At 47.6% G+C, this 15,689-nt stretch overlaps 1 protein-coding gene across 1 annotated transcript in view; it reads left to right on the forward strand.

The window, feature by feature from the left end:
- Positions 1-7,474: 7,474 nt before the first annotated feature.
- LOC311226747 (alpha-2-macroglobulin-like) overlaps positions 7,475-15,689 on the forward strand; it is a gene marked incomplete at both ends in the record, with an annotated part of 60,515 nt that continues 52,300 nt past the window's right edge. The window contains 3 exons of the mRNA XM_084312157.1: positions 7,475-7,560; positions 7,736-7,916; positions 8,132-8,317. Of these exons, the coding sequence (XP_084168283.1) occupies positions 7,475-7,560; positions 7,736-7,916; positions 8,132-8,317 (453 nt within the window). The remainder of the gene's footprint in view (positions 7,561-7,735; positions 7,917-8,131; positions 8,318-15,689) is intronic.

Raw genomic sequence — 15,689 nt, forward strand, 5'->3', positions numbered from 1 at the left:
TCTATGTCGGGGTCTGTGGAGACGAGTGTGTTCAATCCACAGAACATAGATTTCTTGTTTTCGGCCTCCTCTTTACTCGCTTCCCGTGGGGTGGGTGTAGGCCACTCTTCTTCCGGGAGCTTGAGGAACTCTGGCCCGTCACTGTATAGGTTGTGACGGGTGAGGTCATCCAGGGACATTCCCCGGGTGATGACGTCAGCTGGGTTGTGTTTTGTGTCCACATACCTCCAGCTTGCTACTTCTGTTAACTCTTGAATCTCTGTGACTCTGACTCCCACGAAGACCTTGTATCTGCACGAATCAGACCGGATCCATGTGAGTACTGTCGTGGAGTCTGACCACAAGATTGTTCTTTGCACCGGAATGGTGAGTTCACGTTGGATTAACGTGGTGAGTTGCGCTCCTGCTAGGGCTGCGCAGAGCTCTAGACGCGGGATAGATTGTTGCTTTCGTGGGGCTATTCTTGAGCGAGCCAGGATGAAAGCAGTATGTATTTTTCCTCCCTCCTCTCGGGCACGCAAGTAGGCCACCGAACCGTAGGCTACTTCGGAGGCGTCGCTGAAGACGTGCAGGTCCATCTGGCACGTCTCCGGCCTCACTGTGGGTGGGAAGTAGCTGCGGCGTATGTTGACACCTGGGAGTGAGCTGAGTTCCGTCTCCCACTCTCTCCATGTGGATGCAAGGTGTTCGGGTATGGGGTCGTCCCAGCCCTGGTCCTTGTCCCATAACGCTCTTACAATCATCTTTGCCCTGGTGGTGTAAGGTAGAATACATCCCAACGGGTCATATTGTCTGGCGAGTGTTCTGTATACACTCCGTCTGGTGGTCGGTAGTGCAGTCGACCTTCCCTGCTCCTTGGTCAGGGGTGTGTGTTTATAATGGAGCGAGTCTGTTTTGAAGCGCCAGACTAGTCCTAATGTCATTTCTTGGGCTTCTCCTGGGCTGGTCGCCATCCAGGTCTCGCTGCTTGCTGCCTTGTCCTTGGGGGAGAGGCTGCGCAATACTTGCGGGTCGCTGCTGGCCCACTGCCTGAGATCAAAGCCGCCTTTGTTCAGGGAGGCGCGGAGCTTGAGTAGAAGGGCCTCGGCTTCTTCTGGCGTCGAGACGCTTTGCAGACAGTTGTCCACGTAGAAACTATTTCCTACACTTTGTCGGACCTCTTCATCAGCTGCTGGGTCCTCTGCGACGTGCTTTTGCAGTGCAAACGTAGCACAGCATGGGCTGCATGTGGTTCCGAAAGGGAGGACTTCCCATTGATAGATGGCTGGTTGCTCATCCCCGATCCTCTCTCTCCATAGGAACCGCAGCAGGGGCTTGTCCTCCTCCACTAGTCTCACCTGCAGGAACATCCCTTTGATGTCGCCGCTGATGGCCACCTTGTCTTGGCGGAAACGTAGTAACACGCCTAGTAGAGAGGGGCCGAGTGTTGGGCCGGGCAAGAGCTCTTTATTCAGATTTTGTGATCCGATCTGGTAGCTGCAGTTGAACACAATACGATCCTTGCCGTTGTGGTGGACTTTGTGGTGCGGCACGTACCATGATTCGGTCGTCTGATCGGCCTCTTTAATGTCAATTTTCTTTGTGTCCCGCTGTGATTAGCTTGTTAATCTCAGCGCGGTACACCGTCTCTTGAGCGGGGTCTCTGGCTAGGCGCCGCTCTGTGTTCAATAGATACCGCTCCGTCGCTTCTTTTGGGGCGTGGAAGGTAGGCATACCCTCTCGCCTCAGGAGTGGAGTTGCGTATCTCATCACTCCGTTGACTTTGACTCTCTTTGTCCCCTGCTCGAGGAGGGCTATAGCGTAAATGTCTTCCTTGGAACGAATGTCTTTCTTTTCGTTCTTAAAGGGCATTGTCTCTAGTGTCCATAGCCTCTCGACATGCTGTAGGAGGGTGGTGTCTTCTTCTGTCACTCTGGAGTGGAGGCAGTTAGTGGCTGCTGTTCGGTTAAGAGACTTAGCGAGGGGGCCTTGTAATGTCCATCCTAGGCGGGTCTCGACTGCTGCAGGACAGCCTCTGGGCCCTGTGTGGACCCGGTCAATCGGGACGATGAGGTCTGCATGGTCGGAGCCTATCAGCAGGGTCGGGGTGGCACCGTCTATGAGCGGTATAGGTAGTTGACGCAGGTGCACATATTTATCCATCAGCTTGGCGATGGGGTAGGTGTACTGCGACAGGCCTATTTCTTGGCTGGTGAAAGCATTAGTAATCCTATACCGTCTCTCTGGCTGCCCGCTTGCTGCGATAGTGAAGGAGACATTCTCGCCCTTTATCGTCTTTAGATCTCTTCTTATTGTCCGAATCGTCATCTGGTTTTCGCTCCCCCGCAGCCCCAGCTGGGCCGCAGCGGACGCGAGGAGAAGGGTCTTCTCTGACCCGTCGTCAAGGACGGCGTAAGTGTCCATGACCTTATCTTGGTAACTCAGTGTTACGCGGACCACCTTTAAGAGCACCCGGGCGCCCCCGCTGCTGGCGGGGTCAATGTACATAACACTTGCCTTTGTGCTGCTTGAGGGTGCAGGCTTTCTTCTGTTACTGTCGTGTAGGACATCTAGGTGGGCTCCGTCACACCGACTACACCTCTTCTTTAAGCGGCAATCGGCTGCCATGTGACTGCGCGCACATCGGTAACAGCGTCGGTTGGACTTTATCCATTGACTCACCTCGTCGGCGGTCATCTTCTTGAACGTGTCACATTGTGACAACCAGTGTTCCTTTTCGCAGTACGGGCACACCATCTTCCACTTCTCTTTCATCGAGGGGGTACTGTGGTTCTTGCTGCTCGGTACTGATTCTGATTGGTGCATGACGGTCACCAATCTGCGGCCATCGTTTGCTCTCCTAGGTCCCTCTCTGGAGCTGGGTGTGCTCCGCATGAACGTATCCAACCGTAGGCTGTTGACTTCTCTCGCCAGGAAGTCGGCTAGGTCTAGGAGGGATGGCTCGGGACCGTTAGGATCACGGTGGTCTCTTTGCCGCCTGAAGCGCTCTTGTCGGGCGGGCGGAAGCTTCTCTAAAATCCTCTCGACATTAGAGTTCGCGTACAGTTCGTGCATACCCTTTTCTCTTTGCGCCCCCAGCATCCCTACCAGGGATTGTACCTTGATAGACAGGTCATCTAGTGAGCGATTGTCTGTGGCTGGGGGTAGGCGGTCAATATGCCTTATCTCTTGTATTACGTAGTCCCATATGTGTCCATATCTTTGGTCGAGTGCTGCTAGAGCCGCTGTGTATGGGGTAGTAGAGGTGGCATAGGCCAGCGCTATATTGTGCGCTCGGGGCACCTTGAGGTGCTTCAGTAGGATAGCATACTTGTACGGTTCATCAGCTACATCGGACATCATTGTCTCTAAGCACATTCGTAGCTCCGTGTACTGTGCTCTGTTCTCGTGGGTGAAGTCCGGAAATGTCGGTGTGCCAATGTATGATGCCATGGATGGCTGGCACATCGGTGAGCGTTGGAAGAGAGGCCTCCTAGGCGAGTCTCCTCTTACGCCTCTTGGTGGGCTGGTACCTGCTGGGTACCATGGCCCGCGTATCCAGGTGCTGTTCCTCGGGGCTGGTCGTGCGTCAAGCTCACCCGTGAATTGAGTCGGGGGTCTGTAGCGCAGAGCCGCGGGGGTAGAGCCTGGGCTGTACTGGACCTCCTGGTCCTGTGGAGTACTGTGCTGCTGTCGGGCTTGACTCTCCTCCTCTCCCTCTTCTTCTTCCTCTGGCAGGTCCTCTAGATCCTGTAGTCGTCTATTTAGCCTCTCCGCGGTGTAGACCGTTTCTTCCTTGTAGCTGGGTCTCACTTGGACCGGTCGGGGAAGGGGTTCGGAGGGGGGTATAGGCTCTCTCTGGTGGTCGGGCTCAGGGTCGCTTGATCGGGTAGGGGAGGGTGCCCTTGACCCTTGTCTTGACGAGGCCCTGGAACCCCGTGCGGAGGGAGGGGGTGTTGCCCTGGTGATCAGCTGCTCCATTATCTGCGCTTGTATCGGTCGCGCTCGGCTTCGCGCTTGGTGAGAGCGAGGTCGCGCTCTGCTTCTCTTTGGGCACCGGCAGCGGCGCGCTGGGCTTCGGCGGCGGCGCGCTGGGCTTCGGCCCGGTCCCTTACCATATTCTCTTCCGTCTGAAGGCGTCTAATCTCTAGACGTATACGATCTTCGTCGCTCCGTTGCTGCGCCTGAAGGCGTTCTCTTTCCATGGAAGAATGTTCGCGCTCACTAAGCGTCTGTGCTTGGAGTCGATCGCGCTCTGTTGAGGCTGCTAGGCTGGCGAGGAATGCCTGTGCCAGCATCTTGTCCGCCTCGCTGGGGGAAGACGCTGGTTGAGGTGATCCGCTCCTGGCAGTACTCGTTGGAGATCTGTTCTCCTGTGGCGAGTCCTGGAGATCCATCTCCGGGGTGCTCTCCTCTTCTTGTAGCGGGTAGAGTTCCATCCCTGGAGAGCTGTCTTTATCCTGGAGCTCTCCGGGGACTACTTCTTTGGTCTTGGCGGGGGGTAAAGTCATGTCGGGTCCCTCCTGGTCCCTACCGTGAGCTTGGTCAGTTACGTTAGAACCCACTAGGGCCTCTATTGGCGGGGTAGCCTGGTCGATAGGGTCGGACATAATTTTACTATCTACTTTTTCCGCGTTTACCGTCTGTAGAAAGCTAGGTAGTATATTGGCAACGTAATCCTCTAAGTACTGAGGTGTCTGCCGTCTACGCTGCGGGCGATCTACTTTAGGAGAACCGTTTTGTGGAGTGTTCATCATAGGACATGTCAATATTAATACCACTATATTAATATTACACTAGTTACCCTCCGGCTCGAAGGACCAATTGTAACTGAGGGGTACAATTCCCTGACTGTATTGATAAGTATGGTATCATTAAACCACTACCGCTTTATGTACTTTAATTACTGGCCATACAGTACATGATATATAAATATGATGAACACTTCCCACAATGAATCGGTTCCACACCAAGGTGTAATCAAGTATTTATTGCAGCAAAAGGTACATAATATACTTCTCTATTTTACTTTGGATGCGCTTATAAGGCAAAGGAATGTGCGTAGGCAAATCAATAATGAATGTCCATTCTCTGGTTACGCAGGAGGTAATTATACAACCTGAATCTTAGGGAATTATATCTATGGTACACTAGTAATATATAGCGGGAGATACTGGAAGGGTCCCCCCGGTTGTAAGCCAGCAGGGGTAGAGGATCTGTCGGTAGTAGAGAGTCTGGTCAACGATGACTAAGGAGACTCCAAGTACAGGAGACGGTGCAATAGTCTCTTGATCCACAGACGAATACAGCTGTTCTCCGTAGACTGTAGCTCCACAGTGAAGAAAGCTAGCCGGCCTCAGGCTCTCTGAGGCGCAGACTCGACCTGGCTCCTCACAGGGTAAATCCCACACATGTAGGCGTCGGCGATTCTCCGCTCCATAAATCACAGGACCAAAACAAATATAATCCAGCCGCAAAGGGCTATGTAGTCGTCGGGTAGATTAATCCAGTGTACATGTCCACACGGTTCTCGTCTAGGTCTCCTCGGGTGAAAGCGCCATGAAAGCAGCCCAGCCTGGATAAGCACTCTAGCTGGTACGAGGAAGCGTTGGTGATGCTGGTCACTGTAGAACTTTAGCCGCACGATACACTTTACACAAATAGACTATTACTGACTTAATAGAAATATGTCGCACTCGACGGTATAGCGCCAAACTCTGACAATTCAGTTATTAATTCGCACGCGGTCTCAATGCTCTATTTGGGGCCAAACAGGCCATACTTCACCGCACGGAGTATCGTGGGTGAGGCTTCAACTTATTGGGTAACTCTACTTCTGTATTCACCTGCGCCATATTTATATGCACGGCGAACAATCTAGTGCCAACCTCATTTCTGTCTCGTATCCCTGGGCAAGGCCGGGCATGTACAGACATGTCTTGACGGTGGCTTTGAACCTGACTCTGGAGGCACGGCCCAGGCGCCTGTGGACCGCTGTCCAATAGGAGAATGAAATATTATGGTCTGTACTAGGCTAAAGGGACATTCCGTGTATATGTACAAGGAATATACAAGGGATATCAAACGATATACAAATACTATGCAATATATATCAATCAATAAATATATATATATTCGGTTTAATCTGATCCTTTGTAACAGTAAACGTTACGAAAGGATATGTTGATAGGGTCATAAAGACTAAATGAAAAACGACGAATGTGTCAGTTTCTTAAACAATGTTGGATTATGTAATTGGTGGGTCATGAGTCATTGTGGAACAAAATTTAAATCGCGCAAATTGATTGATTGATTGATTAATGGCTAATTTTATTACTGTCCGCCTTGTTTCCAAATTTCTTTTTTTCCCCTATAGGGGAAATGTGTTAGTTTGTTGGATGTCTTAGTTGAAAGACAGTTGGATGTGTTAGTTTGTTGGATATCTTAGTTGAAAGACAGTTGGATGTGTTTGTTGGATGTCTTACTGAGAACAGTTGGATGTGTTAGTTTGTTGGATGTCTTAGTTGAAAGACAGTTGGATGTGTTTGTTGGATGTCTTACTGAGAACAGTTGGATGTGTTAGTTTGTTGGATGTCCTACTGAGAACAGTTGGATGCACTTCCGAGCTGCTTCCACATGGAGGCAACTTCTCTTTTTTTTTGGGAACTACTTTTTCTGCGGATGGTTTTGTCAATAAATCTTCAATTAATGTGTGTTTATTGTATAGCAATAAGGTTGGATGAATGCGCCAGTTGTATAAAAGCCATTACAACACGTGCAGTCGTGGGTTATGAGAATTAATCTGATTCTAATCTAATTAGAATTCTCATAACCCACTCCTGCGCGTGATGTAATGCTTTAGCACACCTGACACCAATCAGGTGCCAATCAAGCCCACACACCTGCCCTGCCGCATGGCCCACAGAGAGTCTGGTGACTGACCGCTCACAAGAAAATGTAAACGTCTCCATTGCTATTTATTATTTGTGGTAGTGTGGGCTACCGAGCATTATTTCTTTAAGTTTGGATCACTGATTTCAGTTCATCAATTATTTATTTGCACCTGGAAAATAGTTGCCATCTACTATTGGATTATGAGTGTGTTCTGCTACATGTCACTCAACACAGTGTGGGAGGAGCTTACTGTAGTAGAGTCTATATAACAGACAGCCCAGAGGCTCAGCTACATGTCACTCAACACAGTGTGGGTGGAGCTTACTGTAGTAGAGTCTATATAACAGACAGCCCAGAGGCTCAGCTACATGTCACTCAACACAGTGTGGGTGGAGCTTACTGTAGTAGAGTCTATATAACAGACAGCCCAGAGGCTCAGCTACATGTCACTCAACACAGTGTGGGTGGAGCTTACTGTAGTAGAGGCTATATAACAGACAGCCCAGAGGCTCAGCTACATGTCACTCAACACAGTGTGGGAGGAGCTTACTGTAGTAGAGGCTATATAACAGACAGCCCAGAGGCTCAGCCCCCTTCAGTCATGGCTCTTCCTGAAGTTCAGATGTGGAGGTGGATACTAGTCGTCTGTTTCAACTGGATCTGTGTGAAGCAAGTGGTGGCAGGACCGTAAGTGCAACAGCTTTTTACAATCGACCAACAATACAATATAATTCACCTGAGACTCGACCAGACAAGGCTTACAGTATAGCAACGAGTTTCACATGTATGTTGAAGGATGTTTTGCTCTCCGACTACTAGCCTACTGGGTTGGAATTGTGTTTGACTGCATTTGTAATTGCAGGCAATACATGGTGGCCATTCCTGCCGTGTTGGAGGCTGGGTCTGAGGCTAGATTCTGTGTGAGCCTCATGCAGCCTAATGAGACTCTGGTCACGACCATCACACTGATCTCAGATCAGGAGAACACAACCGTCTTCCGGGAGACCTCCAGCACAGCCTTTCACCGCTGCGCTCACTTCCAGGTCAGTTCTAGCCTCACCAGTGTAAATAGCAATATCACAGATGTTATGCTGCAATAGATGCTTATACTGTACATAAAGATATAAAGATTCAACACTCAATTAAAAGCATAATGTAGCTGTAAATATCTACGTGGCTCTTGGTGAATTCTTATAGGTTTTAATTTGAACTGCTATAATTGATGGATGTCTCTGAACTGTAAACTATGTGTCCACAGGCCCCTGCTGTGGGGGGCGAGGTGGTGCAGACGTTCAAGGTGGAGGTTCGAGGTGAAACCTTCCAATCAACAGAACAAAGGAAAGTCATGATCAAAGCCTACGATCCTGCGACGTTCGTCCAGACAGACAAACCCATCTACCTCCCTGGACAAACGGGTAACTTTGAGTGGATTATGTTTGAGTCAGTATAGCATTGTGCTAGAATGGGGGAAGTGCACGTTTTTCATTTTGATTGACCAGAGATATTTCATAATTTAAGTGGATCCTATTGTCTTTGATTGAAGATTAAAGAGCAAAGGTTCTGTGGAAATGATCAGTTTTAACATGATCTCAGATCCAAGTAGACTAGCATTTTGTTGATCTATAATGTAATATACTATACACTATAATATATATATATATATATTTTTAAACTATAGCCTTTAATCTTTTGTAAATCCTTGTCATTTCTCTTTGCAGTGCATTTCAGAATAATTTCACTGGATACCAAATTCAGACCTGTAAATGGGTTGGTAAGTGTTGAAACTGTCAAACATGTGAAGCTGTTATAAGTTGGAGTACTATTCTACTAACACAAATAATTAGATCAGGTCGCTGGGTGGCGCAGCGGAGATTGCGCTCGTCACCAATGCAAGAGGCTGCGGTCTCGACTCCCCGAGTCAGCGTTGCCTGCGGCTTGGGCCAGTCGTCATACTAACACAATTGGCAGAGGTAGCGGGTGGAAAGTCGATGGGTGGGGATTGGACGTTGTGGACAGCGACTCCTACAGGTCGTTTGGGTGACGCCTGTACAGCAGAGACAGGAAGTATCGGGGGCAGCGTGAGCCTCCCACGCGTTACTCCTCGCCACTGAGAGTCCGCGCTGTCTGGTGAAAAGATGCGACAGGCTGCCTCCTCGTGTACCGGAGGGGACACGTGATGCAAGGCTTCTAGCCTCACTACAGCCGACCAGTGGGAGGCATAGTCTAGCAACGTTCAAGACAGGGGAGGGGAGAATTGAAGGGGAAAATTGGCGATACGAAATTGGGATGGGAGAAAAATTGGATACAAAAAAAAGAGTTCGATCAGCAAACTCTGTCAGTATACAAAGTGTATTAGTCCATTAGCCCTAGGGCCCTATCATGCTCATGTCTTATGCTAGCACAAAGGTAGTGGTATCATATGAAACTAGACCTGACCTAAGGAATCCCTTGGTACCAAGTATGTCATGCAAAGTTAGGCCAAACTTTCTGAGGGAAAGATAATGCAGGGCCATTTTCAACGGGGTCACAGCCTGTACTGTATACATGAACCTATTGTGACATTAATCAGTGAGGTCACAGCCTGTACTGTGTACATGAACCTATTGTGACATTAATCAGTGAGGTCACAGCCTGTACTGTATACATGAACCTATTGTGACATTAATCAGTGAGGTCACAGCCTGTACTGTGTACATGAACCTATTGTGACATTAATCAGTGAGGTCACAGCCTGTACTGTGTACATGAACCTATTGTGACATTCATCAGTGAGGTCACAGCCTGTACTGTGTACATGAACCTATTGTGACATTAATCAGTGAGGTCACAGCCTGTACTGTGTACATGAACCTATTGTGACATTAATCAGTGAGGTCACAGCCTGTACTGTGTACATGAACCTATTGTGACATTCATCAGTGAGGTCACAGCCTGTACTGTGTACATGAACCTATTGTGACATTAATCAGTGAGGTCACAGCCTGTACTGTGTACATGAACCTATTGTGACATTCATTAGTGAGGTCACAGCCGGCTGAAGTTGGACAGCCATAGAGACCTGTGTCTTAATCGGATATATTGGAGAGATTTCTTAAAGTAACTTTATACACTAAATATAATAAAGCTGTCCTGAATCTAATAAAGCTGTCCTAAATCTAATAAATGGTCTCAACACAAAAGAAATGCTGCAACAACTTACAAGACATAATTGAGCATAGCCGTGGTTTCATTAGATATAATGCCCCAAGCCTCTACCCACTCAGAATTGTAATACATTGTAATAATTTGAATAGGCAAGCATGTTTATTGCATATTAATAGACAGGAAATATTGACATACAGTGTTGCGCTGCGTCTGTATTCCAGTGGTGTATGGAATGTGTATGTGGTACCTACTGCTGACTTTGACCCTTGGCCGTAGAACCACTTTACGTAAAACCTTCAGGTCCCCCGACCCCCCGTAGAGGGGCTGAGCCCCCCCTAAGGTTCAAACTCCTGTAACACCCCTGATTACGATGTACAGTACACGCATGTGTACACTGGTCACATGGAGGTAATATATAACATTGGTCAGGAGGACACTAGCACTCGATGTAGGTTACATACACAGTGATGCAGTGTGCTCTTGGGCCTGTGTGTTTGTTTGGCCCGGCTACACAAACAGCTCCACGGTGAAGCGCTGGGTCAACAGGACAGCAGGGCTCCTCTGAGTCAACTGGACCCTAACCTAACCCTAACCCTAACCAGCAGGGCTCCTCTGAGTCAACTGGACCCTAACCTAACCCTAACCCTAACCAGCAGGGCTCCTCTAAGTCAACTGGACAGACTTTAAGGTCATCAATTTTTTTTTGCTGATGTTGGGATTCATCCAGAAAACCTGAACAATCACAAGGAAAGAGCATGTTGTCCTCATCCCTAACAAGACGTGTCCTCATCCCTAACAAGACATGTTGTCCTCATCCCTAACAAGACGTGTCCTCATCCCTAACAAGACATGTTGTCCTCATCCCTAACAAGACGTGTCCTCATCCCTAACAAGACGTGTCCTCATCCCTAACAAGACGTGTCCTCATCCCTAACAAGACATGTCCTCATCCATAACAAGACATGTCCTCATCCCTAACAAGACGTGTCCTCATCCCTAACAAGACGTGTCCTCATCCCTAACAAGACGTGTCCTCATCCCTAACAAGACGTGTCCTCATCCCTAACAAGACGTGTCCTCATCCCTAACAAGACGTGTCCTCATCCCTAACAAGACATGTCCTCATCCCTAACAAGACGTGTCCTCATCCCCAACAAGACGTGTCCTCATCCCTAACAAGACATGTCCTCATCCCTAACAAGACATGTCCTCATCCCTAACAAGACGTGTCCTCATCCCTAACAAGACATGTTGTCCTCATCCCTAACAAGACGTGTCCTCATCCCTAACAAGACGTGTCCTCATCCCTAACAAGACATGTCCTCATCCCAACAAGACGTGTCCTCATCCCTAACAAGACATGTCCTCATCCCTAACAAGACGTGTCCTCATCCCTAACAAGACGTGTCCTCATCCCTAACAAGACATGTCCTCATCCCTAACAAGACGTGTCCTCATCCCTAACAAGACATGTTGTCCTCATCCCTAACAAGACGTGTCCTCATCCCTAACAAGACGTGTCCTCATCCCTAACAAGACATGTCCTCATCCCTAACAAAACGTGTCCTCATCCCTAACAAGACATGTCCTCATCCCTAACAAGATGTGTCCTCATCCCTAACAAGACGTGTCCTCATCCCTAACAAGACATGTCCTCATCCCTAACAAGACGTGTCCTCATCCCTAACAAGACATGTCCTCATCCCTAACAAGACGTGTCCTCATCCCTAACAAGACGTGTCCTCATCCCTAACAAGATGTGTCCTCATCCCTAACAAGACGTGTCCTCATCCCTAACAAGACGTGTCCTCATCCCTAACAAGACGTGTCCTCATCCCTAACAAGACATGTCCTCATCCCTAACAAGACGTGTCCTCATCCCTAACAAGACATGTCCTCATCCCTAACAAGACGTGTCCTCATCCCTAACAAGACATGTCCTCATCCCTAACAAGACATGTCCTCATCCCTAACAAGACATGTCCTCATCCCTAACAAGACGTGTCCTCATCCCTAACAAGACATGTCCTCATCCCTAACAAGACATGTCCTCATCCCTAACAAGACATGTCCTCATCCCTAACAAGACGTCTTGTCCTCATCCCTAACAAGACGTGTCCTCATCCCTAACAAGACATGTCCTCATCCCTAACAAGACATGTCCTCATCCCTAACAAGACGTGTCCTCATCCCTAACAAGACATGTCCTCATCCCTAACAAGACGTGTTGTCCTCATCCCTAACAAGACATGTCCTCATCCCTAACAAGACGTGTCCTCATCCCTAACAAGACGTGTCCTCATCCCTAACAAGACGTGTCCTCATCCCTAACAAGACGTGTCCTCATCCCTAACAAGACGTGTCCTCATCCCTAACAAGACATGTCCCCTTCCCTAACAAGACGTCTTGTCCTCATCCCTAACAAGACGTGTCCTCATCCCTAACAAGACGTGTCCTCATCCCTAACAAGACGTGTCCTCATCCCTAACAAGACGTGTCCTCATCCCTAACAAGACATGTTGTCCTCATCCCTAACAAGACGTGTCCTCATCCCTAACAAGACGTGTCCTCATCCCTAACAAGACGTGTCCTCATCCCTAACAAGACGTGTCCTCATCCCTAACAAGACGTGTCCTCATCCCTAACAAGACGTGTCCTCATCCCTAACAAGACGTGTCCTCATCCCTAACAAGACGTGTCCTCATCCCTAACAAGACGTGTCCTCATCCCTAACAAGACGTGTCCTCATCCCTAACAAGACGTGTCCTCATCCCTAACAAGACGTGTCCTCATCCCTAACAAGACGTGTCCTCATCCCCAACAAGACGTGTCCTCATCCCCAACAAGACGTGTTGTCCTCATCCCCAACAAGACGTGTCCTCATCCCCAACAAGACGTGTTGTCCTCATCCCTAACAAGACGTGTCCTCATCCCTAACAAGACGTGTCCTCATCCCTAACAAGACGTCTTGTCCTCATCCCTAACAAGACGTGTCCTCATCCCTAACAAGACGTATTGTCCTCATCCCTAACAAGACGTATTGTCCTCATCCCTAACAAGACGTGTCCTCATCCCTAACAAGACGTCGTGTCCTCATCCCTAACAAGACGTGTCCTCATCCCTAACAAGACGTGTCCTCATCCCTAACAAGACGTGTCCTCATCCCTAACAAGACGTGTCCTCATCCCCAACAAGACGTGTCCTCATCCCTAACAAGACGTGTCCTCATCCCTAACAAGACATGTCCTCATCCCTAACAAGACATGTCCTCATCCCTAACAAGACATGTCCTCATCCCTAACAAGACATGTCCTCATCCCTAACAAGACATGTCCTCATCCCTAACAAGACGTGTCCTCATCCCTAACAAGACATGTCCTCATCCCTAACAAGACATGTTGTCCTCATCCCTAACAAGACATGTTGTCCTCATCCCTAACAAGACGTGTCCTCATCCCTAACAAGACGTGTCCTCATCCCTAACAAGACGTGTCCTCATCCCCAACAAGACATGTTGTCCTCATCCCTAACAAGACGTGTCCTCATCCCTAACAAGACGTGTCCTCATCCCTAACAAGACGTGTCCTCATCCCTAACAAGACGTGTCCTCATCCCCAACAAGACGTGTCCTCATCCCTAACAAGACGTGTCCTCATCCCTAACAAGACGTGTCCTCATCCCTAACAAGACGTGTCCTCATCCCTAACAAGACGTGTCCTCATCCCTAACAAGACGTGTCCTCATCCCAACAAGACGTGTCCTCATCCCTAACAAGACGTGTCCTCATCCCCAACAAGACGTGTCCTCATCCCTAACAAGACGTGTCCTCATCCCCAACAAGACGTGTCCTCATCCCTAACAAGACGTGTCCTCATCCCTAACAAGACGTCTTGTCCTCATCTCTAACAAGACGTCTTGTCCTCATCCCCAAAACACAAGACTTTTTTTAATTAAATTGTTTTAACACATCCGTATGTGTTAAATTATGGACAAATTGGTCCTCATTCTTGTTCGTAAGTATCTTTGTAACTATCTTTTTCTTTTTGTATCTACTTTTTCTCCCCATTTTTCTATTTTTCTCCCATCCCAATTTCGTATTATCCAATTCTCCCCTCCCCTGTCTCGAACGTTGCTAGACCATGCCTCCCACTGGTCGGCTGTAGTGAGGATAGAAGCCTTGCATCACGTGTCCCCTCCGGTACACGAGGAGGCAGCCTGTCGCATCTTTTCACCAGACAGCGCGGACTCTCAGTGGCGAGGAGTAACGAGTGGGAGGCTCACGCTGCCCCCGATACTTCCTGTCTCTGCTGTGCAGGCGTCACCCAACCGACCTGTAGGAGTCGCTGTCCACAACGTCCAATCCCCACCCATCGACTTCCACCCGCTACCTCTGCCAATTGTGTTAGTATGACGACTGGCCCAAGCCGCAGGCAATGCTGACTCGGGGAGTCGAGACCGCAGCCTCTTGCATTGGTGACGAGCGCAATCTCCGCTACACCACCCAGCCGCTGGAATTAAATAATTATAATAAAGATAAATATGACAATATTTGTATATCATTAACAATTGCGTTTTGCATTTATAGTCATGACTCAATGAGGCATCGTAAGCATTACACCCACACACTGCAAACTAAATAAATAAGAACTAAACCCAATTACCGCGGATATAGCTACTGTATAGTGGAATAAACTGTATTAATATGCCATATACTGTCGTGTTCTCTATGATATTGTTTATTGTTTGTTTTATTTATTTTTATTAGTTCTGTCAGGCAATAAAAAATAATGTATCAAATTAATCGCATTTTAATCACATAACCATTTTAGGCCTGATATTCTATAATCATATTTCAAATTGCATGTGTCCGGATGGCAGAATTCAGTACTGTATCTACAAAACCTTCTGTTTAATCATCTTCCCTTTATTCATTTGCTTAGATTTTTCAGGTCTGGTCAATTTTAGCATGGTGTTATTCACAGTCAAAGATTAAAAAAAAATTATTGATATTCTCATTTGGTTCATTACAATTTACTCAAGCCTAGTAACAGACACAGTATTTCTGACACTGGGAATACATTCCCTGAGATCCATAGATGTCCCTAGAATCAGATACCAAGAACATTCAAATGGACCATTTAAAAAATAAGTCTGTAAATGTTTATTCTACGTTCTTATGGAATGAATGAGATTAAAAAAAATATATAATAATAATAATAATTTTAATAATAAAATAAATATATTAATATACATTTTTTGTATACATTTTGCATTAATTTTAATAACGCGATAATTATCTGTGTAATTAATTAATCTAATTAACACGATAAACTGACAGCCCTAATTTTTATTGCTTAGAAATAAATCAATGCGTGGGAAGCGGCTTGGTGAGGCAGCTCAGCAGTCATGAGTCGGGGGGGCAGCGCTGCCAGCAATCTCCTAATAAAACAAGTCATTAGGATAATATAAGCCTACTTTGCTGGAACGATTAATTACACACATATACAGTACGTGTGTGTGTGTGTGTGCACGCGCTGAGCCTGCCTCACCAAGCCGTTTCTCCACGCATTTATTTATTTCTAAGCAATAGGAATAAATAAAACCAACAATAAATAATATCATAGAGAACAAGTCGGTATATGGCATATTAATACAGTCTATTCCACTATACA

The sequence above is a fragment of the Notolepis coatsorum genome (genome assembly GCF_963971535.1).
Source record: "Notolepis coatsorum genome assembly, chromosome: 1".
Classification (NCBI taxonomy): Eukaryota; Metazoa; Chordata; class Actinopteri; order Aulopiformes; family Paralepididae; genus Notolepis; species Notolepis coatsorum.